Source organism: Chroicocephalus ridibundus, chromosome 8 (assembly GCF_963924245.1).
Source record: "Chroicocephalus ridibundus chromosome 8, bChrRid1.1, whole genome shotgun sequence".
Classification (NCBI taxonomy): domain Eukaryota; kingdom Metazoa; phylum Chordata; class Aves; order Charadriiformes; family Laridae; genus Chroicocephalus; species Chroicocephalus ridibundus.
This window is the reverse complement of record NC_086291.1, coordinates 2,575,899-2,603,094: the sequence shown is the minus strand read 5'-3', so window position 1 is coordinate 2,603,094 and position 27,196 is coordinate 2,575,899. Positions and strand designations below refer to the sequence as shown.

The 27,196-nt window shown below is 45.4% G+C and overlaps 2 protein-coding genes across 6 annotated transcripts in view; one reads left to right on the top strand and one right to left on the bottom strand.

Annotated features, from left to right (window-relative positions):
- RAVER2 (ribonucleoprotein, PTB binding 2) overlaps positions 1-16,261 on the top strand; it is a 37,438-nt gene extending 21,177 nt beyond the window's left edge. Inside the window, exons 6-12 of one of the 3 annotated variants that reach the window (XM_063344373.1) lie at positions 578-660; positions 4,073-4,177; positions 4,368-4,479; positions 5,621-5,847; positions 7,835-7,946; positions 8,326-8,471; positions 14,215-16,261. In XM_063344373.1, the coding sequence (XP_063200443.1) occupies positions 578-660; positions 4,073-4,177; positions 4,368-4,479; positions 5,621-5,847; positions 7,835-7,946; positions 8,326-8,471; positions 14,215-14,361 (932 nt within the window). In that variant the 3' untranslated portion in view covers positions 14,362-16,261. Of the gene's footprint in view, positions 1-577; positions 661-4,072; positions 4,178-4,367; positions 4,480-5,590; positions 5,848-7,834; positions 7,947-8,325; positions 8,472-14,214 lie in introns of all 3 variants that reach the window. The other 2 variants (XM_063344372.1, XM_063344371.1) reach the window with 2 other exon arrangements.
- Positions 16,262-16,456: 195 nt separating this feature from the next.
- The window catches only part of JAK1 (Janus kinase 1), a 65,727-nt gene continuing 54,987 nt past the window's right edge, over positions 16,457-27,196 (bottom strand). For 2 of the 3 annotated variants that reach the window (XM_063344445.1, XM_063344446.1), the window contains exons 14-26: positions 26,758-26,845; positions 26,096-26,223; positions 25,421-25,556; positions 24,839-24,990; positions 23,539-23,689; positions 22,713-22,807; positions 22,342-22,534; positions 21,608-21,732; positions 20,713-20,885; positions 20,136-20,253; positions 19,152-19,262; positions 18,058-18,155; positions 16,457-17,905 (exon numbers count right to left, since the gene is read on the bottom strand). In XM_063344445.1, coding sequence (XP_063200515.1) covers positions 17,881-17,905; positions 18,058-18,155; positions 19,152-19,262; positions 20,136-20,253; positions 20,713-20,885; positions 21,608-21,732; positions 22,342-22,534; positions 22,713-22,807; positions 23,539-23,689; positions 24,839-24,990; positions 25,421-25,556; positions 26,096-26,223; positions 26,758-26,845 — 1,593 coding nt within the window. In that variant the 3' untranslated portion in view covers positions 16,457-17,880. Of the gene's footprint in view, positions 18,156-19,151; positions 19,263-20,135; positions 20,254-20,712; positions 20,886-21,607; positions 21,733-22,341; positions 22,535-22,712; positions 22,808-23,538; positions 23,690-24,838; positions 24,991-25,420; positions 25,557-26,095; positions 26,224-26,757; positions 26,846-27,196 lie in introns of all 3 variants that reach the window. The other variant, XM_063344447.1, reaches the window with a different exon arrangement.

Here is a 27,196-nt window from a genome sequence, read left to right as displayed (position 1 = left end):
CTTGGATGCTGCCGTAGTCGTACACAGCATTTCATGACAGCGTTAGCCAAAAACATTTCTCTGGTTTCTCAGTAGGATGGGTGTGAATGAACGTACTAAAAACAATCTTATCACATTGCGAATGGTGAAATTATTAGGAACAGGCATGCGAACAGATAATTTTTTAGGAGTCAGATGGGGCACAGCTAGGAGTTTGTGACATAATCTACTGACAGAAGATGAACAGAAATGGTGTGTGAAGTGAACACTTTAGTGAAGAAACACTTTAGCTAATGCTGATGTTTCAAAGCACTTTAGAAAATGCTGGGGTCGTGCAGTCAGCTGCAGGCCTTTCTGCATCTTTGAGTCAAACTCTCAGCTTTAAAGGAGCGCCTTGAGAATACATTTGATCTCTGATATGTTGTTAATTGCAGATCAAAGCTGGGTGTACTGAAAGATTTCGTTATAGTGACTTTTATTACACTGGAAAGCTTCACGGAAACCAAATATGAAAAATATAGAATAACTCTTATAAAGATCTTTACTTGCCTAACTTACTTATGAAACACTGCACCTTTTTCTTGTGTTTCTAAAACAGTTCTTGGAGCATCTGCAGGTTTACCTCACCTGATAAACTCAGCAGTCGGCCCACCTTTTTTGCAGTTGAATAAAGTTCATCAGGTATGTGTCAAAATAACTTTTGTCAAAATAGATGTTTGTGGAGATCTTAGATGAAAAATATTCTCAAAATTTTAAGAAATTACAACTAAAATCAAGTGTTCTTCTTAAAGCTGTCTTTAAGAAAAGCACTCTAATAACGAGATGCCTACGGGGATGTAAGAGCGGACTGTGCTTACTATCCACAAGGGAGTTATTTTATCTTACTGAGCTTTTGATTTGCTAGCACCTGCCGACGTAGAGACAACTCGCCATTACTGGCAAAAAAAATCCCCTTTAAATTAGAGCTTCAGGAGCATGGCACATCTTTTGGAACTGCTCATACACACTTCCTATAGACACTTGATTGTTTTAACTTATTCAAGCCAACAAGCTTAGCATCGTTATCTTCATTTTAAAGCTTGCAGGGACCAAAATGCGCTATATATGCCATAAAAAATAGTGATTTGCAGATGTTACTTCTTAGTCAAAAAAAAAACACCCCAAGGTTGTAAGTGTTTAAATGTTCTCGGAGTATCTATAATTCCAGATGGACACCAGAATTTCTCAAAGATACTATAAATGATATTTGGGATGAGTTTGCCCTAGAAATTGGAGAGGAGAATATGGTGGAGTGGCAGCCACAAGCAGAACTCCTCCCTGCAGCAGCACACTTGGCCAGCAGCCTGCTGGGCCGCCACCTTGTATTCACATTCTATCAGAGATTTCTCCAGCTCTGCCAGGAGCCAAACTTTGCCTTTAATATTCATGGCGGGGATTTTCATAAGTACCTATGAGGGACTGGAGTCAATCGCTTTGACTTACTCTTTCTGATGTTTCAGAAATTCCCATTTAAAAAATAAAATCCCCTTAAGCATTAGTTGTTATTTCTGCTGTTCTTTTGGCAGACGCAAACTTAAAGATCTTAGAAAAAGTCCTAATTACAATGCAGCGATACTCCTTATGTTAAGTATATTTAGCTTTTCTGTTGTTTTCCTGTTAAAAACTGGTAGGTGAATATATTAATTTTGAATCAATAGTACATAATTTTGCCCTGTCAAATGAGTTGCTTTTGTCCTGTACAATGAAAAATACATCTTTCTTTGCTTATACTTCTTTTATTTAAGTGACATTTTCAATTGGTATATTTAGTTACTGCTGCTCCCTCTTCAGCCTGGGAGAGTCTGTGCTTCCTTGGAAGGCAATGTGAATGTTTTCTAATCACAGCTGGAGACAGGCATGTTGTACACAGTTAACAGTGTGATTGATGATGATCCAATGTTTTTTGGCTTAAGAGTGCTGCAAGTCAAACAAGTTCGTGTTTTCTCTTTAGAGAGACTTGCAAGTCTAATGCTCTTCCAGGGAGCTTCCCGTCATTTAATTAGCTCCAAACCCGATCTAATAGCCTGAATTTTGTTGACAGTGATCTGATTATCCCTATTCTTTCTATTAGGCACATTTTTCTGTTATTCAGTGACTTATTTCAGAGTATTCTCTAAAGTCAAAGAACTGGGTCACTATTTTTATTGTCTGGAAATTCAGTATTGTCACAAGATAGAGGAACAGGCAGTGTCTCGGCTTGACTCTCTCCCCACCTCCCCAGTCACACACCGATTCGGCTTCCTGTGTATCTTGGTTTTGCTATCTTCTATTCAAGGTTTTGTAAAGTAATATGGTGAGAACAATATTTTTAGAATGATTATGCTACAATATTATAATATAGTTGATAACAAAAGATTCATCAGAGGGGAATTTGAACAAATGGGTTATTCATCCAGTAATCTTTCAAGTCTGGAGGTAGTTTCAACTTCAATTTTCAACTTCTTTCTTTAAATTTCTCTTAGTTACAATTATCATGTGCCACAATAATGCATTTTAAACTTTCTCGGTGATGTGTTTTCCTCAGTCATCCAGCAGTTTAATAAATCTTTATTAACCCAGAGAATTTCTTTTGAGGATTCTAACCGAACTGATTTTCCATTCTTGTATTTCTGAAAGTTTTGCAATTGAACTAACACGTTTTCTTTGTTGACATAACCACTTTTAGAAGGAACAACCACTGGTATTGGTGACAATAAACGGCCCTGGATAATTTCTACTGGAAATCACTAAGACAATTAAAATAGCAGATGTGTAACTAGTCTATATATGGCACGTTTTTGTTTTAAATCGTGCATTTCTGACTCCAGAAGACTATATTGTAGGCATAGAGGGTTTTTCCCTAGGGAATTTCACCCTACCACACAGACACACAACCTAGGCTTGAAAATATTTGTGAGATGTGTTGTGAGAGGCTGTGAAATCTGCAAAGCCGTGCATGGGGAGACCTGCCTTCTTTTTGGGTTCCATCTTCATTACCTGGTTTTGGTGACCTTTCCTACGTAGGAGATATCAAAAAAATGAGGAAGGCCATACTCGTCGTGATTTGACACAGTCAGTGTCCCATATATCTTATTCTTGCACCGCTGTACAGAAAGGTTTGTAGAGCAACCTATATTTTGCCTGGCAAGTCATGCTCAGGAGCTGCTGCCAGAAAGACAGTGTCAAGCCTGTGTTCAGCAAGCATGATTCATAATGTGGTTTTGTCATCCAGAGTGGACATAAGGTTTCTTTTAAGCCACTGTGCTAGCCAGAGCACATAATGCTGAGTAGCAAAGTCTGAATGTGGTGCCCCAAATTGTTCATTAAGTGGCTCAATTCTGGTGGCAAATTGATGTAGAATTTTTGAACGAGAAATACTAATATGTTACAGAATTGAAAATTCTGTGATTTGTAAGGTTTTTAATGGTTCTGGAATAGAATTTCACATAGATAGTTGCCACTAAAAAGGGGGCAAAAACGTATCTGGATATTCCTCTTTGAAAATGAAGAGCAAGGGATGAAAGTCCCTGCTGGTTGCAACCGAGTCCTGTAAACTGTATAGATATTTGGCAGAGATTATGTATTAGAATTGCAATGCAAGGCACACGCCAAACGTTAATAAACAATGAAGTCCTTATTCATACAGCTCGTAATCCCCTGAAGTCCATGTGTCTCATCTTTCTTATTGGCACCGTAGGTAACTCCCCTATCTATCTAGTCTGTCTGCCGAGGCTTCGCACACATCTGGCTGTCCCTGTTGGCTTAGACACAGGGGCTGCAGTGGGGTCTGGGTTGTCTTTGGAGTATGCTCTTGATCCTTTAAAAGCCATCAGAAAGCATACTTACGGTTGTGAGGTGAAAAAAAGCACTAGGAGGAAAGGAGTTTAGTAGAACTTGAAATAACTTTCCATGAATGAAGCAAAAATTTAGCTCTGTGGAGGAAATAGTTATTTTCCTTTGCTGTATTAACTCAGAAACTAATTTAAATTTCTTTCAGCAGTATCATCTGAAAGTATTTCAAGAATGTACTGCTTTCCGTGACTGTCAACTAAAGCTTCTTTTATTAATTTCACAGAGTTCAATTCTGGGGAGCACATCTAACTTACTGCTGCAGAGCCCCGCTCACCTACCCTTGCCACAGCAGCAGCTGATGAAGATTGAAAACCTTCAGGCTAATAGTGTAAGGTCATCGCTTTAACTTCAACCGTCTTCGGACGTTTTTAGAACTGCTAAAACAAATATGTTTTTTCATCTAGTATAATTGAACGGTTTAGTGTCTCTAAAAAGATTAACTGAATGTGAAATTTATAATAAATAGCAACAGGCAGATTATTTTGATCATTTACACAGTTTTCTATTCTTCCTTATAGAAACCGGGTTTGCTGGGAGAACCTCCAACAATGCTACTTCAGACAGTACTGGGAATAGGGGTAATGCCATCAGTGAGTTCAGGCATGGGAGCCCGTGGAGAAGCTCTTAAGTGTAAATGACGTTTTATTTCATACGAAATCAGTAGAAATGCTCAGCTTGAAATTATGCACCTTACTTTCTCCCACTGTAGCAAAAGCAAGGATATGTTGAGCCTTATCACTGTACGGTACGGTAGGCAGAGAGCTGGACAATAATGCACATTACAGAGGTTTATAGTTAAGCAAGGTAACGAGTTACGTATCTGTATAACCAGCTGTAACCTGCTGGTTTAAGCAGGAAACAAACTTGAAATACCTTGCCTTGTTGCCCGGCTTCTCTCAACTGTTTGTCAGGGAAGAAAGAGCACACCGTGGCATTGGTTGAATATTCGCAGGTTGTTAAATACTCTGCCTGCTCAGTTACTACCATTTTTTGTACACTTGGAATATGTTTTTATTTAGGACCAAAATTTTGGGGTTTGTCCTTTCAAAACAGATAAAACTGAGTAGCTGAAGAGGCACTGCAAATAAGGGGGGTTTTGCATTCCTTTCATTAAGCGATAGAGCTTTGACATCCAGTCTGTGACAGATGTCAGTTTTGAATGTAAGTTTCTGTGCCAGTGATGCCTGCAATTTTTATGAGGAAAGACCAGTTGTGATACTGCTTAATGCATCGGTTTTGTATCCTCCGCTGAGAGGAAGTTCTAGACGTGGTTTGAGCAATGGTAGTAACCAGGAGCAAGGAGAGGCTGGTGGGGGGCGGGGAAGAAACCTATTCCGAATGTCTTGATTTTAATTTTGGAGAATACTTTCTAGCCCTTTTGTTGGTAAAAAGAATTTTCCTAATGCCGCCTGAGGTAGGGTTTTCCCCCTCTGTTCCAATACTGGATCCTCTAGGATGTTGTTCATACGTTTTTTGAAAGTGACAGGAAACATTAAGTAACTTATTATCGTAGTGAATGTTCAGAAAGGTCACAGTTTTCTTCTATTGTATTAACTTTAAATAGAGTTGTTTGCTCCTGGAATGGTAAAAGAATAAAAACTATCATCAGAATCTGGTTTTCTGGGACAGCTGTAAAATAGATCTCTCAATGTTTTTCTCATCACTTGGTAAAAACCACAAACAAAATGTACTGATAAATCTTGTCTAACAGAAAAGTTTCTCCATTTATGGTTGACTGCAGCATCTAATCTGACTCCAATTCAAACAGCAGCGGCAGCAGCGGGGATGGGCATGCTGCCATTCTTTCCGAATCAGCACATTGTTGGACAAGCTATACCAGGGCAAAATAATGCTCCAGATAAACAATCAACTACCGAAGCGGTTGTCTCGGGATCACAGCCTTATCATCAGACCTTAACAAATCTTTCTGCGGGAGCTTTGCGGGCTGGACATGCCAAACAACAAAATCAACTAAAAAGTCCTGATACCAGTTTGGGGGTAAGGAACGTTGAATAAAAATATTTTCTTTTTTTTTTTTTTTGTGTGTGTGTATTTTCTCTTTCTTATTTTAACACGCCTAAGAGTTAAGTGCAACTGCTTATTGTAGTTCTTCACTGTAAAATTTGCTGGATCACAGGATCATTCATGAGACATTTTAAGGTCATTTCAGTTATGAATAATAGGGAGAGAACAATAATGCTCTTTGGTGGTCCAAATGAATTAACAAAGGAATCTTTTTACAATGCTGGAGGGGTTTTTTTCCATGTGTATGCCTCATAGTATTTGATGATGAAATTATCTCAAAGGCAATGTCCCTTTTAAAAGACTGAAATTTGAACTTGTGGTTGAATTTTATGACTAATCAGGAGCAGTTGTGGTGGTGTGTAGGGCCTTTGGGTTGCCAGGTGGGGGGGTTGCGTGTGTGAATTTTCCACTTTTAATCCTTAACCTCTTAGCCATAACCGACGTATTCTTACTCTGTATCAGTTTTATTTCCTTGAAGGCGAGCGGTGGGAGGATGATGGGATGGGATTTAAGTTGAACCAGAGTGGGCTAATTTTCAGCACTGTTTTCTTGTCATTAACAGAATTTGCTTTTTTTTATAATATACAGAAATACTTTGACATTTATGGGGAAATGTGTTCCTAATTCAGGTCAGATCTATATTTTCCCTACATATTTTCTGAAGCATCTGAAGTGATTAGATTATATACACCAAGTGTTAAGACAGCTTTGATAGATTTGGTCCTACTTCAGAAAATAGACTTTTTAATTTTTAAATCAATTTTTTTACTGCAATGAAGGGGGATTTTACCTGTGTATAGAGGGACGTGGGGAAGATACATAGGGTGTATGTGTATACGTAGATAAAATCAGTGTTTTATTTCAGCATTTCATGTAGTTAAAAGGGAATGTAATTAAACCATTAGAAGACTAGATCATTCATTTATTTGTATGAATATTGTTTACCAGGAGGAGTTCTTTTTTTAAATCCTGGGAGATGATTTAATTGTTTCCTTTTCTGCACCAGTAGACAGAAGGCCCAATTTGCAAAACTTACTTCCTTGACGAGACAGCCGCAGTCTGTGTGCTGATACTGAATGGTCATGCTGTCTTAAATGCCTGCTTTTGCATCAAAATGATGAATTTCAGTACTCTGTTGAAGTTTTTAGTGTTTGAAAACTGGTCTCACTTTTTGAAAACTTGTTGATTAATACTATATTACTGAAAATAATATTAATCCCGTAAAATAGTGGATTTTTTTTCCTTAATGGTCTTTGAAAAGATGAGCAGAATAGATATAGAGGAGAATATTATACAAACATCTTTGAGCTACGTATTTCAGACAAGCTATGTAACTTGCTATGGCTGCTTCGTCCTTGTTTTTTCTAACGTAAGCTAAGGGGATGTAAGCTGGTAGCATACCCTTCTTAGTCCCTCGTAGGAAACACTTCTGGTGGTTTGGAGTGAGTCAGTCCTGCACTTCATTTCCACTCATAAACATTTTCCCCTTTTAAGTACGGGCTTATAAATGGAGTGATCAGTAAGAGGTGTTGTAATGCCAGAGTGCAGACAGTGGCATCTCTCCAGGCCAGGGTTCGTTTGTCCTTTATTTGCTTGTGGCTTGGGTGAAGAGAGTTGATTTTTGTCTTGGCCACGTACTTAATGCTAATTCCCTGCATCTGGAGTCGTTATGGTGATTATTATGCCTTTACTTGAGTGTAAAAGGTTTTATTTTGTTTGGTTTTTTAATATCCTTCAGTAACTTAACAATCTAAAGAGAAACATTCCTACAAAATTGTTTGGCAAGAAAAAAATAGAAGCAATGTGTCCAGACAGTTGTCCCCAGTATTTAATTTGAAAGTTTTTCCTGATACATTTCATCGGGCTAAGCTTTTTTCAAAATCCTGCTGGGACACTTACCTTATTTCTGACAAATTTTGTAGGAATATAATGCAAACTGCCCTGTCCAATTGTTTCGCAGACTCCCTTGAAAAAACAGACCTCGCTGCTAGGAGAACCACCGAAAGAAATACGTCTTAGTACCAACCCCTACTTGAATTTGGCAAGTGTGTTGCCTGGTATATGTCTTCCAGGTAAGCAAATGTTTAGCGGTTTTAGTTGCAAATCTCCTTGACGGGAGTGTGGCAAATTGTTATTCTGTTTGGCAAGTCATTTCAGTGACCACAACGCTTATCTTTAAGGAAGTCTTGCGGTCTGTCTTGAAATTGCGATCTGATCTATCCTGATAGTTAATATTTTATTTGGGAAGGGTAAATTTTCAGAGTTAATGGGCTTACTGGTGTAGACAAACTTCTAGAAAGCCTTTCAATTATCAGTAGCAGTGGTTAATTTTGAGCACAGCCTAATCTGAAGTAGCAAATTTCTGATTTAATCACAGAATATTGTGAAACAAGAGTGCAACCTAATTTCTGCAGTTTATACAAACTTGTGAATTCTTTATGTTACGAACAGCAATTGCCAGCAAAGCCTCTAGTCCGCCACAGCAGACCGGACTTCCGAACAACATCGTGGATGCTGCTGTGTCTCAGGGAACTACATCACAACATGCAATGGAAAATTATTTTAGTTACTCTCAACAGCATGGGGAGTACACACAGGTATGTTGTTTTGCAGCGCTTTCTTCTGAAGCCTGGTTTGTCACCCCGAGCTCCGGTAGCAGGATTTTTGGCAGAGATGTGCTCAGAGATGCCTCCCTGAGCTGCTCGGTGTTTTTCTCTGTGTACTCTTAATGCGCTTCTTGGTACACATGTGGTCTGATAGCCCTGCGTGCAGCTGAACAGCCTTGCCCAACATCAGGTACCACTCTTCGAGGCTTTCCTACAACTAAAGCCCACCTTTTCCTTCACATCAAACTTTGTAGGTCCCCTTCACTGCCAGTTTCTCTCTTTCAGTGTACAGAATAGATTTAGCACAAAATACACCTAATGCCAGTGAAAAGAAGCTTCAAGACATTCCCAGCTGCAGTATTATAACCATTGGAAGATTGCTTCTTGAGAACCTGAATTCAGCTCGGTTGGCTGAAAAATTACCTCTTACAACTTCTGGCTTGGCTTCTGTCTGTCTTCAAAACCATGAAGTTTTTCTTTCCCTTCGCAAGAAGTTTTAAAGTTTTCTTGAACTTTGGCTAGATCCCAGAGAAGGGTGTGTTCTGTCTGCCAGCAGTTCCTGTACAGCTTGGGGAATTTTTGCAGTCTCTGCCAGCTGGTTTCACTGCACGGGATTTCTTCACTGTTTGCCCCATTTGGTGATCAGAGCATGGCCATTAAGGTGGAGGGCTGCCCCTTGTCTGGACAGTGTTTTGGTGTAGTATTGAGGGCAAGTACTGAGTTTCACAGACATTGGGACATTTTGTGAAATAGTATTTCCATATTTTCATTAGCCATCGCTAGTCTGTGTAGAAATGTAATTGTATACAAATCAAATATGAGAAGTGGATTGTAATCTGTCTAGAAAGCTTGGGTGTGCACTGAGACACCCTGGCTCTGCTGTCGGTCTCTCTTTCTCCTGCCCTGGTCCCATCACCTCCTCCTCCCCAGAGTGGCCCGATCCCTCATCCGATGGCAGGAAGGCAGAAACAGGCTGTGCTCCTCTCTCCGAGGCTGCTGGCAAGGAAATCTGTGTTGCTCCAAAGCTCCCTGGGGTAGAGCAGGGCTGCTGTGGGAGTGGGTTGAGTCTGGAGGACGGAGTGCGGGCGCACGGGTGGGCACGGGGGTGGTTTTGTGCGAGGAGGGTCTCAGCCTGGCCAGGAGGGGATGGGGTCGCTGCACGGCGCTCGCTGCAGCAGGCGCCTTTACTGGGGGCCAGACCCACCTCCCAGTCAGATCAGACCTGGTGACAGTTGTGGGTTAGGGAAGCAAGAGGGGTGTCCTGCGGGCCGTTGTGCCGTGTGTTTCATGAAAGCACTAACATAATCTTGAATATTTTGTTTAAATCTGATTATTGGCTTTAAATTCATTTTGATGTCTCCTGGAGGTAGTTCCTTACCCCAAATCCTTAAAATACTGTCCAAAAAAATCAGTAGTATTGTAATATTAGTGTCACTAGTATGAACTTCAGACAAGGACTCAAACAGTGTCACTTAGGTGCAGAGATGCCACATGTCATCATTCAGCTGTGTTCGTACTGTCTTTTCCTTCCATGTAACAGAAATTACATTGTACTTGTATCAGCGGTGCCTTGTGTATCTTTTGCACCCTTAATGTAGTTTTAAATGTTTGGTTTGAGCTTTTATCACTGGTGTTAAACATGTTTTGATGCTTCTGGGGGAGCTTTGCCTTTAATTCATTCTCATGTCCTGTGAGACCGTAAGAATTGTTTCCATTTAGAGTCATCTTAGTAGACAGCTAATGGGAAGAGGTTTTTTCCTCCTTTATAGGAGGCTGTTCAGCAGTGGTATCAGCATTATGCTCAGGCATATAACTCTACCCAGGCAAGAGTCGATGAATTTGAAAATGAAGCCGCTGAGGTGAGAAATAATTTTATTTTCTTGATGTCTGCATTGGCTGTTTCTCCCATCAGCTGTCGGGGTGCTTTTGGAGTCTGGACACCTGCTTTCTTTGTTGGTAGTGGCTGCTGCCGTCGGTACCGCAGGAATGAGGGGCTGGAGAGTGTGGGACGAATGGCACTGCATGGTCACCTTCTGCAGGGCATCCCTGCACCGTTACTCTCCAGGATTCATATTCACGCTTTTATCTCTGCCATGAACGTTCCTCTGTCTAAAATCCCACAATCGGAGGCTACCTGTAAAGTTCAGGAGTGTATTAAAGTACTCCTTCCAAGAAACAGCACACCGCAACAGTATTTCCCAGTCTCACTATTGAAGGATTTTTTCTCGCCTAGGCTATTATATAGCCAGAGGTTTTTCTTTTTTAAAGGAATTGTGTAAAGTAAATCATCCCCCAAACCCTACGTTTTGCTCCGGAAGTCGCTGCATGCCTGAGCTGCTGTGAATGGTACACTCCTTTTAGCAGTTGAATGTGACTCAGGCATTTTCACATCCACTGAGCGCTCATTACTATATCAAGTAAAAATGCATTATTAAACGTATTTTCTTTCAACTTCTGGTTTATCATGGATCCCGTTCTGCATTTAGGAATCTACAGGTGGATCTTACCCAGCCTACAGCACCTGCTTGCAGGTCATGCCTACACTTTACAGTGGAGCCCAGGGACCATACCAGCCAGGCAGCTTGCAGCTTCCTCCACAAAAACCATTAAATAAGGTGAGAGGAGAGACCCAGCAGAGTGGTTGCAGAGGCAGCCCCGGCCAGCTGCTGGTGGAAGCGCTTCTTATTTGTCTTATGCTGCCACCGAGTGGACTTTGTACCCACGACAAGCCAAGGCAGTTCTTCCACTGCACCCGTGCTCCCCAGGATCCCACGGAGTTCCTGGTGGATGTGATAAATAGAAGCAGCGGTTGGGCAGGGTGTGCCGGCACCAGCGTCCCTCGGAGCCCTCCAGCACCCTGGAGATCAGTGCTCCTCGCTGCCCACAAACCACCAAATCCCACAGGCAAAGAAAGGCTGGATGTCTGTGAGCAAAATTCTTGGAAAGATGGTATCTGCGAGCGTGAATGTGCAACAATGCCTTGGAGGAGGCAAATAAAGTAGGAAGTGAACAAAGGAAGAGGAGGAGGTTCACACTGGTTTTAGATGGGTTTTTTTTTTGCCTGACTGCAGATTTTTTGCAGTGGGTAAAACCTCTGACGTGGCATTAGCAAGTCACAGCAGCGTCTGGGTGCCACTTTGCAGTACTGTTAACTGGATCCTGGGAGGAAAACCATTTTTAAATGGCTTTCATTTGAAATATTTAACAGATGTCAGATGCAGCCTGGTTCAGACAGACTCATTGTGCAAAGCTTCCTTTGTCCATTGCACCCAGTAGACACTTAGTTTTCATCAATAAAGATGCGGGAGGGATGGGGAAACACTATGGAAGCTGTGAGGGACAACTTAAAGGAGGCTGGAGTAACAGGAGGCTGGTTTAACACAGACTGAGACGGTGGGGGTAAAAGCTTTGCGCCATCTGAGCATAGGTGGTCGTCGTTCCCGAGTGCCTTAGAAGTCCTGAGGAATTTATACCCTTGTGTCGTAGCTAAATCACATTACTCCCATTTTTATGGATGGGAGAGACCTTAAAAGCCAGGTTGTCATCTGTTTTGGAGCGGCTGCAGGGAAGTATGTCTGTCAGCATAACGAGCTGCTGCCTTTGTGAGTCTGGCCCCAGCCACGCAGCCATGCGAGCGATGATAATCTCTCTGAGCGCTGCTGGAGGGACACCGAGCTGGCTCTCCAGCCTCCAGCGCAGCTCGTGGCCCTTTGCACGGTGTCCGGCCGTGCCGAGAGGAGCCACAGTTGAAGTCAGCAGCCCCATCTGGGGGAATGCAGCTCTCCTGCGTGGCTCTTCTCCATCACAGCGTTAAATCCCTTCGCTGCGCAGAGGTTAGCTGCGGGATTCAGCACATGATGGTCTGGCATTCAGAAACTCGCATCTCGGGTTCGGCATGAGATTCCCAGTTTTTGGAGGCGATTTAGAAGGAATACACAACTCTGATATGACTGGAATTGAGTGAAATTGTAACAAGTGAAGGAGATAGTCTGGGCTTTGAGCAAACTAATACCTTCCAGTTTATCTCCAGTCCAGAAAGGAAAGCTTGCATGTGGAGGTGATGTTGAACGGCTCACTCAAAAGTCTGTCTTAATGCCAGATGCCGTAGAAGGCAGAATGAGAGTGGTCGGTCCCTTGGCATAAACTACACAGAAGTATGGTTTGCCTCCGCAGCGAGGTGCTTTTCTCATTCCTGAACTCAAAAGATAAATCTCAGTGAAGACGGGACCCAGGCTGGTCCCCAAGAGGCTCTGCAGGGGTTGAGAGTGCGTGCTCGTGTGTGTGTGTGTGCGCGCGCGCTCACTTTAACCCCGCAACCCGGGTTTTCTCCTGCTTCTCTGGCTGCGTTTCAGAGGTCGAGGAGGAGCACAGTTGGAGATTTGTATGAACCACGCAGTGGAGACGCTGCACGCTGCCGTGCAAGCCAGTACACCCGCGACATCCCCACGGCTGTTCGGAGAGCAGGAGAGGGGCGGGGAGGGAACTAAAAGTCGTTCCTCAAGCAAATTCCTATTTATGATAATGACAAGTGCACGCTAAGATGAAATTGGGCTTAGCAGAGGGTCGTTTGAGTTGTGAGTGTGAATCAGTGAGGGGCATTCTGCTGGGAAGTGTTGGGCTGGGGGACGTTTGGTCAGCACAGCTCTTCTTTTGGTTGAGTTAAGGAATTGGTGTCCTGGTCTGACACACGTGAAGGTTTCTGAAATTCTCACTCCAACATGAACCAAAGCCCCAGATCTTCTGCTCTAGGAGCCAGGCTTAACCCAGGATACGCAGTGTGGTTGAGGAGGACGTGGTGAGATGAGGTTCAGGTGGTTGTTACAGGGCAGATAGTTCATTATTCTAGAGCAAAGTGACTGTTTAATTAACAAAATTAATGACACATGGGGGGAAGAGAGAGTGATCAAGACTCACTGGTTAGGGTGGTGGGCTCTATGTGTGTGTACAGCTCCTAGTGCTGTAGGGCCACGGATATTGCGATGTTCTGCTCTGATGGATCCCAGAGAGGAACTGAACCTGAGCCTTGCCTACCCCAAGGGGCCCTTCCTGCTGGGGCAGCCTTAGGTCACCTCTGCCCTCACCAGAAGATGAGGTGTCCTCACCTCAGGCCTTTTGGTGTGTCAGAGTGAGGCATGTTAGTTAAATTGAAGTTTTGATTAAAAGAACGGTTGTTGCTCTCTCCACGTCGGTACCGCATGTAAAGTCATGCCTGCAATGGCAGATGGGTAGCTGTAACCCGCACCACCAGCCGGCTTTGGCATGGCCGGTAACCAAGCCCTTCGGCATCTGACTTGCCATGAGAGCTGTGCCAGGACAGTTTAACCCGTTCAGCGCTCCAAGAAAAAAGAAAAGGGGCACAAACGGTGGCCCACTGGTGCCTTACGTTAAAGGACGAAGCTGGCTGGAACTGCTGCAATACTACGGGGTAACAGCATGGCCATTACGCCACCGCCTTTCAAACGTGCGCTGTGGAGCAGGGCCACCCGGGAGCCCTTTGCCCTCACAAAATCGCATGTATGGTGGGGCACCAATGCAGTTACGATCAGGTGGGGTTTTTTTTTAGGGAAAGGGCACAAACACTGACTCATGAGCTGTGTATAGCTGGACCTCAAAGCCGAAGGAGTCGGGCCTTTGGAGTCGGTTACAGGCTCCTGGTCCTTGGTAATTCCCAAGCTTTATTTATTGACACCATTTGGGCTGGATCATGTGTCACTTGTTTTCTTCTTGTCCTTAGGTGGCTCCAACGAGAAGCGAGAAGCGAGGCTCTTCGTACCTCATTTCCTCCCCGGAACCTGGCCCCATGGAGTACCTTGGCCAGCAGACTCAGGGCTCCGCAGTACGTTACGCAGAATCCTCGCTGAAAAAAAAGCGCGTTTATTGAGCCCTAAATAACCACTCCTGCCTTTGGGCGCGAAGGTGGGCTGTTCGTACCTCTGCTATTTATTGCTGCCTTAACTTCAGACAAATAATTCTTCTTTCTGTGGGGGGGGGTTGTAAGTATCCCAAGAGGAACAACCTCCTGTAACGGGCAAATTTGCCAAGGAAAGGGTACGTCTTGCTACGAGGTTAGCATTTCGGGGTAGTCTGACTTGCCTTCTGAAAGGCTGGGCTGGCGTTTCCTTTGTCGTCTGCCACTGACAGTTACAGTGGGCTGGAGCTGACGAAGCAAAGTAACACGGTGAGTTTTGGTCGCTTACCAGCCGAAAGCAATAAAAATACCGAGGCGGGAACGCTGAGCCTTTCTCTTGTCCTCAGACTGAGGAAGTTAAAAGATGAAGTCTTGATAGTAATTTTTTTCTTATTTTTTTAACTCAGAATGCGGGGTTTTTTTCAATCTTTACTTTTTCCAGGATTGAGAGGTCTGCATTTACAGCCTTTATATTTTTAGTATTTCTCTTAATCCTGGAATGGAGATATACCAAATGTATTACCAGAGCCTCTGTGATGTTTTTTTCAATAAAGGTTTGTTAAAAGTAAGATGCTATACTGTGTGCTGCCTTGCAACATTAAATTCGATTTGGATAGGTGATACTTGGACAATGAAGTAACCTTTATTCTGCTTTTAGGCCAAGAATCCGCAGCTTTTGCTCGAAGTAATTTACAGTTTGGCAATGCCGCTGTGTAGAACAGGGCATGTGGCAAAGCACCGTCCCCCGCTCTGCCGGGCGTGCTGTCGGTACGGCAGGGCTGCGGCTACGCCAGCAGGTGCTGGGACATTGGTAAAGAGAACAGAAAGTGGAAGAAAGCAGGTGCCTGGTGTCTTTTTTCTGACCTTTTCTGAATCTGGATGATTCAGCGTTGGAGCAGGAGCAATACTGACGTGCTCCACGGTTGGTGTCATTAATCTCACCTTCCTGCTCTTCATTGTATTATTTGTTTTTTTTCCAAGTATCTTCACTTTAGGAATGTGCTGCACCCCAGCGATGACCCGCAGCAGCAGAGGAGCAGCCTGGCTCTGGTTTTCACGCTTTCTTACATCTTCTCTTTTGCATGAGGTAGGTCTCGTTAGCAGGGACCGCTCCTCACTCACCTCTCCCGGGTGTACGGGCCCGGCTCACCCCCCCCGGCTGGGACCTGGGCAGCCCGTGCGTGTGTCAGCACAGCCCCACCTGGCACCACACAGACGCTGGTTCCCAGCTTGACTGTATTGCTGTTTTTCTTCTGTTTTTTAACAAAAAAAAAAAAGACTTTGTATTTTTAGCTTATTCATTAAGCAACTCAGGCGAGAGTCTTTCTTTTCTGCTGTTAATCCTTGTAGCTGAAGACTTGGGACTCGTTACTGTTGAAATCATTACATTTGAAATCAGAGTTTGTGTCAGATAAACGGGGAGCCAGCCCTCTGTGCCGCAGCGGGGTGCGGGGGGAGGTCGCTGCCTTGGAATCCTCTCCCCAGTTCATTTGCCCGGAATTCGCTGAGCATTGAGGCCAGAACCCGGCTCCGTCTCGCTTCATCTTGCTAGATAATACTGAAGCCATTTTTCAATACTGATTTTTAATTTTATTTTTTTTAAAAAGTCTTAAACTTTGCCTTTCAAGCTTTGTGATGTGACCAAGATACATATTTTCAAAGGTTAAACACTCCCCCCACCCGGAGCGGTTGGGTTGTAGCGCGAGCACACGCTGCGCCTACGGGCAGTAACTGCTTGTGACGGCCAAACAGCAACGCGGGTTAGAGCAGCTCCTCTGGGGTTCCACATGGGCGTATTGCTAAATTCACTTGTAATATTTTGTTCAAACTCTTTGTATATGCAACTTTCTCACCTTGTTACGCTTTTCAATGAAAATAAATGGTTGGTACACACTTAAAAGTGGATTTCTGCGGGAGGAAAACATCTCTGGACTAGCTTTGAAGTACTCATTTAATGTAGGGAAAGGTTGTTTTGAAGACACCGTGTTCCGATCACTGTTCCTATGGAAGCTAGATTTAAAAAAATCGTTCTGTGTTTAATTTATGATTAAAAAAAGATACACACATGGAGAAAAAAAAAATCTTTTATTAGGTTTGGTTTGTATAAAGAGTAACAAAGTGCTTACAGATTTAAATCAGGCTTCTACGTGACATAAAGAAAAAACAGGTAATACTGTAAAAATAAATCTGACCTCAGTGTGGCTCATAATTACAATTTTATATATATATATATAGATATATATTTAAAGATACCTTTCTGGTATTGCCAGAACTGAGCCTCAAAAACGTGTGGCCTAGGTCACGGGGCAGCAAAAGGTTTCCAGTTAAACCACTGTTTATCGATACGTAACGGGTTTAGAAGACAAGGGTGCGGTGCCCTTACTTAACTCGTTTACAGTTTAAACGCTAAAGCTGGTCCCGCCGGCAAATCGGACCTGGTCCCAGTCTGGCCCCACTGCCCTCCCCCTGGCTCCGCTGCGCACTGCGTGAGTGCAGGGCTGGAATCTCCAAATCGAATTAAATAAAGGCCAATGCTGTTATTTAAAGACTCAGCGTCTTCGGCCGCACGACCGGCCTTACAGAATTGCTAAAATGAATTAAGGTGCTGGCCAAAGAACTCACAGCCCGAAAGGACGCGCGTGAGGTGCGCCCCGCGGCCGGCACCGCTGGTAACAAAGACTTCCCTGTGTTCCAGCTCTTCTCCCCGCTGCGCGCCTCTCCTTTAGCCCCTCGTCTTAGGGGAGTGCTCCCCCACAGGTTTATCCATCCGTTGGCTTTTCTTTGCTATCCCCAAAGTGTGCAATCGATTTCCTACACCCGTTTCGCCGCACTGTAGGTCACAGGCAGCAGAAGCCGAAGAGCATCCTGTTGTTGGCACGTTTCACAGCTCCAGCCACGCTGGAAGCTCCAGCGGGCGGGAATGCGGGAGGGGAGGGCTGAGTTAGGAAAAGCCAATTTCCAGGTTTCTCGAGGAGAAGCACAACTATACACACGGCTCCATGCTTTTGTCATTTGGTTGGTTTTTTGAACGCAACACTAAAGCACTTTTTTTTTTTTTTTTTTTTCCCTTTTCGAAAACAGGCACGAGCTCTGAACTGCAGGCTCGTTAAGCTCGAGCTGATTATTTGGTCTTCTCTGGATTTTTTTATGCCAGAGGGGGGTTTTTTGTTACTAAAATTTAAGTGCATGTGAAGGATAGACTGTCAGCCAAACTTCTTCTCAAAACCTCCTCAAAAACCCCATCAAAATCATTAAATTACTGTATCAAGTCCTCTTATATCCGTTAGTTATTCCAGGAATAAGCGTGCACAGCAGACTTTTTTTAAATGCTACAGATTGCACAGAGAACTGCAGCATTTTTTGGTGCGGCTCTTGCCCTTTGCATTCATCGGAGTCGTGCAAATTGTGCTGAGACTGTAATCGGGTAAAGATAAATCTGCCTTGCAATAGCAGCAGCAAAAGGGATTGAAGCGATTGTTTCTTCCATACCTTTTAATTCATTTGATCCAACTGTTGACTAAAATTAAAAAGGAAAACTGTTGGAAGAAGAATCCTTTAAACACATCAGCACAGTCAGAGTACAAATTACAGTAGTTAAAAAAAACAAAAGGTCTTGGGCATTTATATTTTGACACACAAAGAACTGACAGTATAAAAAAAATGAGTTACATTTTACTCATAATTGTTTCAAATCCTTGAATCAGATCGTGAAAGGTTGTCCGTTCGTCATGCTTGAATATCCAGCACTTCCTCATCAGATGGTCCACCTAACAACAAATAAAAAGAGAGAGGGTTTTTTTAAAGGATGCATAAAACATTTCATTTTTCCAGGAAATATAATGGAGCAGATTCTCACTACCGTGAAATGCAGAACGCTGACAGAAACGCGCTGCAGATTTTGATCAGAATTAGCAAGAATCTGGTACGGTGGGTGGTTTTGTTTCAATGGGTGTACGATTGTCTCAGTGCAGACAGCTGACGCAGCGGTAGCGTAGACGCTTAACGCAACAGCTCTATCACCGGTTCAGGAGTGTTTTACCAAACCCGCTGGCGTGTACCTCTCAGTAATTAATTACTATACTGGTTTAACAGCGGTTCATTACCTCTTGGCTGGGGCCAGGCACCCACAGCCTGCGTCACCCCTAAACGCCGGATTGGTTCCGGCCCCAGGAGCGCGGGACGGCTCCTCCTTTGCCCGGCTCCGACCTTCCCACGCGGAGTCGTCCGTCTCGGCAGCGCAGGGCTCGTGTCCCCCCCGTCCCACTCACCTCCCTGTCCCTGCAACCCATGGCCGCCGCCTGCCCCGCGCTGGGACACGCACCCAGACGGGAATCCGCCGCCCCTCGCCTGCCTCAGCCTTCTGGGGGCCTGCGGCACCGGCGGGGGGTCTCCAGCCCAGCCCAGGGCAGAGCTTGGCTCCCCCGCGTCCCCGAGGGCAGGAGGCGGCAGCTCTAGCAGTGACCCTGCCGAGGGCACACGCAGGAACTCTCCACTTCATCCATCAGAAGGATTCAGAATGAATTTTACACGGATCCAGATACTAAAGCCAAGTTCTGAGCCCTTCTCTGAAGGGACGTCCCGAACTCGAGAATGTCAATGTCAAAAAACATTTTAAAATAATGCTTAAAAACCTTGGAAATGCCTTTTTACTAGCACACCTGAAAGTTTTCCTACCAAGATTAGCCAAGGCCTATTCAGCCATGACTCTGTGGTGCTCTCGCTGCCAATTTAGTGTCATTATCAAAGTGTCGGTGCATCATTACCTCCTCTGGGCAGTTGGGCGGCCGCGGCAAACGCTTTTCTTCTTGCAAGACACGCACCAGCCGAGCTACCGTCATCTGTCCCTGCGTGGGGCCGATCATTTTCAAGAACTCCTGTGAAAAGAGGGGGAATCAGCGGCGCATCCTCTTGCCCTGTGCAAATGCAGGCCGTTTCGATTGGACATGAAGATGACATTTCAGTATCAAAACAAAAACCAACAGTAGATGCTTACTGTTCAGCTGCCACGCACCATAGACTTGCATTAGAAAACAGATGTAATATTTATAAATATGGTTTCCTCACCAGGACACGCAGTCACCACAACGTATCTCTGTGTTACAGAGTCTTTAGTGACAGACCCCATGAGGGCTGTGTCCAGTTTTGGGCCCCTCACTCCAGGAAAGACATTGAGGGGCTGGAGCGTGTCCAGAGAAGGGCGACGGAGCTGGTGAGGGGTCTGGAGCACAAGCCTTGTGAGGAGCGGCTGAGGGAGCTGGGGGTGTTCAGCCTGGAGAGAAGGGGGCTGAGGGGAGACCTTCTCGCTCTCTGCAGCTCCCTGAAAGGAGGGGGCAGCCAGGGGGGGTCGGGCTCTTCTCCCAAGGAACAGGCCATGGGACAAGAGGAAACGGCCTCAAGCTGCGCCAGGGGAGGTTTAGGATGGATATTGGGAGAAATTTCTTCATGGAAAGGGCTGTCAAGCCTTGGCCCAGGCTGCCCAGGGCAGTGGTGGAGTCGCCACCCCTGGAGGGGTTTAAAAGCCGGGCAGACGCGGTGCTGAGGGACACGGGGTGGTGGGGGTTTGGCAGTGTTGGGCTGATGGCTGGACTCAGTGATCTTAAAGGTCCCCTCCAACCTAGACAATTCCATGATTCTATAAGATAAAGAGATTCATCCCACTTCTTGTTCCCAAAAGTAACGCCCAATTTTTTTAAAAAAAGTATCTGATTGAAGCAGCTTCAGCAGCAATTTCTTTCACAGCCACTTACCGCCATGGGACTGGACTCCGAATCGCAGTAGGTCAGCAGTTCGTAGAGCGTCACCCCGAACGACCAGACATCCGAGGCGATATAAAACTTACTCTGCAGCAGGCACTCTGGAGCATACCTGCGGGCAACGCGACAGCGTTAAACTTCATTCAGACCTACTCATACACGCACAACCCCAACGCATTTAAAATAAACAAATTAAAGAGGCGCGTTCTACATTTGTAGAGTCCTTGTATAGAAATTAATGCGCCCGCAGGGCTTGGGATGGCACAGGAGTAGTAAATAAGGTACAACCGTTACCCAGCAAGTCGCTGTGAAACTAAAGGAGACCAAAACCAAAAACAAGATCGTGGGAAAAGGGATCATTAAGCACAGGAAAAAATAAACATCACAAGAGTAGATAAGTATAGTCTACCAGGTGCCTTTTCCTTGCTCTGATGTTGTACCTTTTTTTAGGCCTCTTATCAAAACAGGAAGAATCTTTAGGATGCCTAAAAGCCTAAGTCAATGGGAACAGACAAGTTATTTGGCTGCACAGTCTGGTTAAAGAAAATTACGATTACTTATAAATTATTACCAAAAAACAGGGCTGTCGAGGTCGTCTTTGACAGTGTAGTATTCCTTATCGGTCTCGATCGCTTTGGTGAGACCGAAGTCTCCGATCTTCACTCGGTTCTCGCTTTCAACAAGGACGTTTCTTGCTGCTAAGTCACGGTGCACGTACTGACAGGAGCCCAGATAGTTCATTCCCTAGGAGAGAAGAAAGCCTTTTATGCTAGTTTCTCCAATGCTTCAGTCAGTTTTTCTCCAACTTCCCCTTCAAACGCTCCCTCGTCCCCGTGGTAATACTGTCCCGGTTTCTCACGCCAGGTTCTCCGTCTGTTGGCACTTTACAGGGTCCTTTTCTGACACCCCCTGCCCTTAAACTCAGCCTTTGGTTCTTCATCTCTCCAGAGACTGCTATTCCCGCTTTGTGCTTTTTAATTTTCAGCCGAGCAGCCCCCGTCTTCAGAGCCTTCTCTCCACAGCAGCAGCCCCTTTGCCTGTCTCTACGCTTCTTGTCACTGCCCGGTCCACCACAATCAGAAAGCCACAGCCTCTTGCTTCACGTGGCCTGACTGCGCTGGCACCTACTCCTCGCTTTAGCCCGGCATGTTGCTGCTTCCCTCTGCGCGCCAGCACACCCTTCCTCCGTGCTGTCCTGCCCCCCAACACGTCAAATCCTGCAGTAGGAACAACTTCTCATAGTAAGCTGTTACACAAGGGGCCCTGGAGTTATTCCCTTGCTGGTCTTTGTGCCAGTGACACCTGAAGCACAGGAGAGGCCGCTTTAGGGTTCAGGTCCTTGGGGACAGAGCAAGGAGAATGGTTTTGTTCATCAAGCGAGCCTCTCTTCCCCCCCTCCCCCCCACTACGTTAACTATTAAACGAGTGAAACGGGAGTTGCAGGAAGGCCGTGGTGCCAGGCTCACCTTGCAGATCTGAACAGCGTATCTGAGAAGCTGTTTGAGGTTGATTTTGTTCTTGTTCCGTGGGAGATACTCCTTCAGGCTCCCGGAAGGAAGAAATTCCATGATGAGTTTAATCCCGCTTCCTCCTAAAAACAGAGCGTGTGTTGAATTTGCAGACACGGGACCCTTCTCACACCACCAGCACCAGTAACTTCTGTATAAGCCCCCAGCTCTGGTCGCATCTGTAGCGGTATCGCGTGGCCACGGCCAGGCTATGGGCTAATGCCCACTATCAGTCACTGAACCAAGCCAGAGGAGAATCTATCCCAGGCAGCGCAGTTACTGAACTTAAAAGTTTTAAACGTTGGCTTAGAACAACCGCTATTGCAAATGCAAAAATACAAGGCAATAGGGCTTTTTTCTATGAACAATAACGTGCTTCTAATAACGACCCCTGGGCTTACGGGGCCACGACCCGGCTGCAGGGGTCAGCTGGCTCCCGGAGCCTGCCCAGGCGCTCGGGTTTTTAATGGATTTGGTGAGAACACCAACATGGTGCTGACCCCCACGTTAGCCAAGCACAAAAATGGGCAGGAGGAGGCCTCCAGAGACAAACTCCTGCTGCTTCCATGAAGGAAGAGATCTAAACCCGTAAGATTGAATTAAGACTGTTTTGCTTCTTAAAATGTTTATGTTTCATTTCTAAAGGAAAACCCTTCTAGTGTATACTTTTAATATTCTACAGGAAGATTTACCATCCTCTGTGCAAATTCCCTTATACTTGACGATGTTCTCATGATAAAGATTCCTCAGGATTTCTATTTCCTTCTTGAGATCAGCGATGTGATTCCCTCCGCTCTCTGGCTTTAGCGATTTAACTGCCACTTGCTCCCCTGTGTTGTCGCCTTCTGGGTCGTATCTGCAGAGTTCAACCTTGCCAAAGTGGCCCTGATTGCAGCAGAAAAGACAGCGTTATTGAACACTTAGCAACCACAGTGTCACCAACGCACTATTTTAGGCATTTACGGTTCCCACCTTCCTGCTGCGGCACAGAGAGCCCAGGCAGAAGCTGTGCACACGCACACAGGAACGCTTATCTGTGTTCTGCATCTCACACTGCTCTTACCTCTCCCAAATCACGGATTCTTTTCAGGAATCGTTTTTCAAAGAGCGTGGGATCAACCTCTGTAAAGGGTTTCTTCTCCGAGACGATATCGGGATCTGGGAGTGGAAAAAAAGCCCCAGGTCAGACAGATTCCTGTAAGGACACCTCGGTCTTGACACGTCAAGACATCCTTGCTCACTTCCAATGTTGGTGTGTTTCTATCCCTACTGTCACAACTTCCCTTACTTAAAGCCTGCCTATTTCTTGACAGGGAATTCCTTCATTTGTACACGCCACTCTAGCGCTTGCCGATCTTCCTCCCTCACTTTGTGAGCGTCTCGCTGCGTCGTCTTCCAGACTCTGATTCAGTTTTGTCTCAGGTGGGAAGCATTTCCCACCCCGTAGCAGTTCCTCAGCTTCTGTTATTTATTACTAGGTGTGGGACATAAAGTTTTGCCCTGGACTGATCATCTGTTAGCTGCTCTGCAGCAATTCCAACATACGTTGAACCAGGAACCAGAATTATCCGTGTTAATGCTCTGATTCGGTCAAGAGACTCCTACGGAAATCTCACCGAGATCAAAACTATCTTGAAACTAACTTAAGCTGTTGTATAAACTATGGACCACCAAATGAAGCGGCAGTAACACCGACGTAACTCAATCCACACCTTCAGTATGAATAAAACACTGGCATCCTATTTGCACTCATCTCGAGGAAGGGACACGACGTGCTCCTTGCATGCGGACAACCGTCCACACACACGATGCTGCCGGGAGGTGCCCGACCGCCAAATAAACCAGCCTTCCTTATCCCTCCCTCATCCAAGCGTAAAACCGGGCCTTACTTTGTTCCTCCAGTTTGTTGATGTCTCTCATGATCGCTCGGAAGAAGGGTCTCTGATGGGGGTCGTAGTTCATGCACTGTTTCATCAGGTCAGCGAGTTCCTTGCACGATGGTGTTGCCAACACAAAATGCCCCTCGTAGAACCTCTCCTTCTGCAAGGTGCAAATGGAAACTCCTGCATGAATTTTTAGCTTTTAACTTAATAAACCCATGCTCTGCATCGGGAGACGTGACCGTTACATCCTAAACTCATTGCAAACTTTTTGTTAACTTTGCCAAAGAAATCCTCCTTTCCAGCAGTAACTCTACGTCCTCTCCTGCCAGCAGAGAACTATTACTGTGCTCAATCTGGTGCAGTTTGGAGCAACACATGAAGTTTCTAAAACGTGCTGAAGATTTCACCTTTCAGAAGTTGTTTTTCTGCCGGGTGCCAGGCTCGCCACGTTACTCGCGCACCGGGACAGAGGGCTGAGGGAAACGCTTGCCAAGGAAACAAGAGAGCACCGGCTGCTCTTCACAACGCCGGAGCAGGTACCGGCTGCGGGGCAGATGGGATGGGGGCGGCTTGTGCGTTTTCTAAGCTGTGCAGAACCACCCCGGCTGTCTGCCACATGCGGGAAGCGGACTGCAGCCGGGGCAGCGAGTTCCTCTCAGCCACCTCCTGCTAAAACAACTCGGGCAGTGACTCAAGTGCTCAGTCATTTCCTTCAGCCCCGCAGCAGCTGCCTTGCTCCATCGCCTTCCCAACGCAGCGAAACTTCAAGACAGAAAAAAAGCACATTTGGAACAGATGCCGAGGGACTGCGGCACTGATGAATAGAAACTGCCACCACCGAGGCAGAACAAGATTTATTTAAATTTTTTTTTTTTTTTTTTTAGCTTTCAGAGCAAACAATAATGGTGTCCCCACAGGAGACTAGTTCTGAACCAACGGCCAAAAGAAACAAGCAAGAACAGAAGAACCTCGGTGCTTTTAAGCAGAACCTCAGTCAGTTTATAACTGGACACCGGGGTTAGAACAGGACAGGCGTGACAGCGTCGGAAACTCTGTTTAATTGTTACTATGCTGAGTTCTGAAAATCTCCAACAAGGTCAGGTTGAAGCAATAATTCGCAATTTTTGTAGTAAGGACATGAATTCCTGCTGCAACCTGCGGCAATTTAGATGGATCAGCCCCTTATCAAGTCCGGCTGAGCTGGTTTTCCTGTCAGGGAAAGCAACCCAAATTGGGTACGGGAACTGGAGTACCAAAGAGAATGTACCTGAGAAGTCAAGGTAAAGTTTATGCAATGTAGTTTTACCTCTGCTAAGGTCTTGTCTTTCAGCGGTATTTCTCCATTATAGCAGATCTCCCACAGTGTCGTACCAAAACTCCACTTATCTGCTGCAACACTTAAATTTTTGGAGTCTTCAACACACTCGGGTGCAATCCAGGGGATTCGCTCAACGCATTCTTAGATAAAACACAGAATCGAAGCATTTTGAAGTTAATATCAAAGGACTAAAAAAACAGCTTTCTAACTTAATTATTCTTGTTTACTAGCTGCATAACTAAAACTAAAGCTGCAGTATTTGTCTAGTTTCAGGGAAGTCTTGATTCTCAAATCCCTGTTCTCAGAAGGATGTTTCTGCGGCTTTTACAAGCTTGTGCCTTGAGCCATCCAGAAACTGAGATTCCTTCTGTATTTTCCCGCTAGACTTCGAGAAATGAATCCAACAAGCACCCGGCGTCAGCAACGCTCCTTTACTTCCATGTAGTTTTCAGATTCGTGGAAGCAGATTACTTCTATTCTAGAGCCAGTTCTAGCTGGTATAAATGTATTTCTTCTTCCTTTTCCCTTCCCCACCGCACCGAAGAGAGAAATCCGATTCCTGTACCATACCTTGTCTGGACAGCACAGTTATGGGTATTCCTGGGTCGCTCAGCTTTATGAAAGGACCATATTCCGTGTCAATTCCCTCTCTTGCCAGTAAGATGTTTTTAGTACACACATTTCCGTGTACCAAGTCCTTATCCTCCTACAGTAAGGGAGGAAAAGCCCAGTGAGCGGAGTGAGCTAGCAACGCTCTGCAAGCGCTCGAACCTACCTACAGCACGGGGCATCGCTGGAAAATACTCCAAGCTGAAACCCAAAAATACAGCTTGGGAGAAACGACCCTAGAGGAAAAACAGGGGAAGGAGAAGGAGGGAAACCGACTGTTCATACTTAAGTATCTGTATTTGTAGAGCTGATGCGTTTTGGGAAAAAGACCAACGTTACATTCCTTTTTCCCAAAGAGCGCGCCGGCAGAAAGGGGAAGGTGCGGCAGCTTCCCCAGGCACATGACGGAACTGGTGGCAAATGCCAGCACCCAGCCTGTGTGGCCTGCTGATCGAGAAGGAGCGCATCACCTTCTCTGAGAGTCTTTCGCCTTATTTAAAGCAACGTAATGAATACAAAAAGAACATCATTGCACCATCTCGCTACTGGAGAAAGCAAATTACTAATGCACGTGAAACCTCTGTCGTGTTGGGCTGCAGCAGCGATAGGCAATGCTTTTGTCAAACACCTTCTTACCAAGTAGCTTAGTGCACTGGCGAGTTGCTTGGCAACTTTGAATTTCCAGGGAGTTGTCAGAACGTCACTCTTTCGATGCATAAACAGATCCAGAGGCCCAAATTCAACAAACTCTTCAACCATGATATCTACAAAGTCAGGTGCATAAAGTCAGTATTGCAATAACCGCCGTCTGGAGTAATCTCATAGGCCTGTACCACGCTCCCTGCCCCAGGCAAGCTGGTTACACTAAGTTTTTATGTCACCTTCCTCAAAGTTTATTTCAGTGCTCAGAGTCGACATTAAAAGGCTGAGAAGAGCGGCTTTATGTAGCAAATGAACAGTAATCCTGGAACAAAGCATTTCAAAGACCACAGGGCAAAGCCTTCCCAGGGAAATAACTTCTGTCAGAAGGCTGGTTTGTACGGACACTGCCGCTATCACTCTGGCATTCCGACCTCAAGGAATCATCCTGTGAGGCACCTACTCAAAGACAGCACTGGAAGGGAAAGCTGGTTAGCAGAAAGGACTGCTGTCCTGCTGTTCCAATTCCACGTCTGTCTGTACCGCAAAATCAGGAGGCAGCGGCGGCCAAGCCCACCTCCCCCGGCGCCAGCGCTGAGCTCAACGGCTGCCCTGTCCCTCCCCAGCCTGCTGCCAAGAGAGGTGTTCACCCAACTCACTTTCTACATCACGGACGCAGACGCCATGGAGGAGGACAATGTGCTTGTGAGACACCTGCCTCATCATGCTTGCCGTTTCGAAGAACGCCTGGTAGAAAGTGAAAGAGGTAAGTCCTTAAACTGCTGGTCATCGCGGCAGCCAAGCATTTAACAAACACAGAGCATCAAGTGGGCACAAACTTGACCATGGGAAGTCCCACCTAAACATGAGGAAGAACTTCTTTCCTGTGAGAGTGGCAGAGCCCTGGCACAGGCTGCCCAGAGAGGTGGTGGAGTCTCCGTCTCTGGAGACATCCCAAACCCGCCTGGAGGCGTTCCTGTGCCACCTGCTCTGGGTGACCCTGCTCTGGCAGGGGGTTGGACTAGATGATCTCCAGAGGGCCCTTCCAACCCTATGATTCTATGAAGTAACAAAAACATTTGCGAAAGATCACTGTGT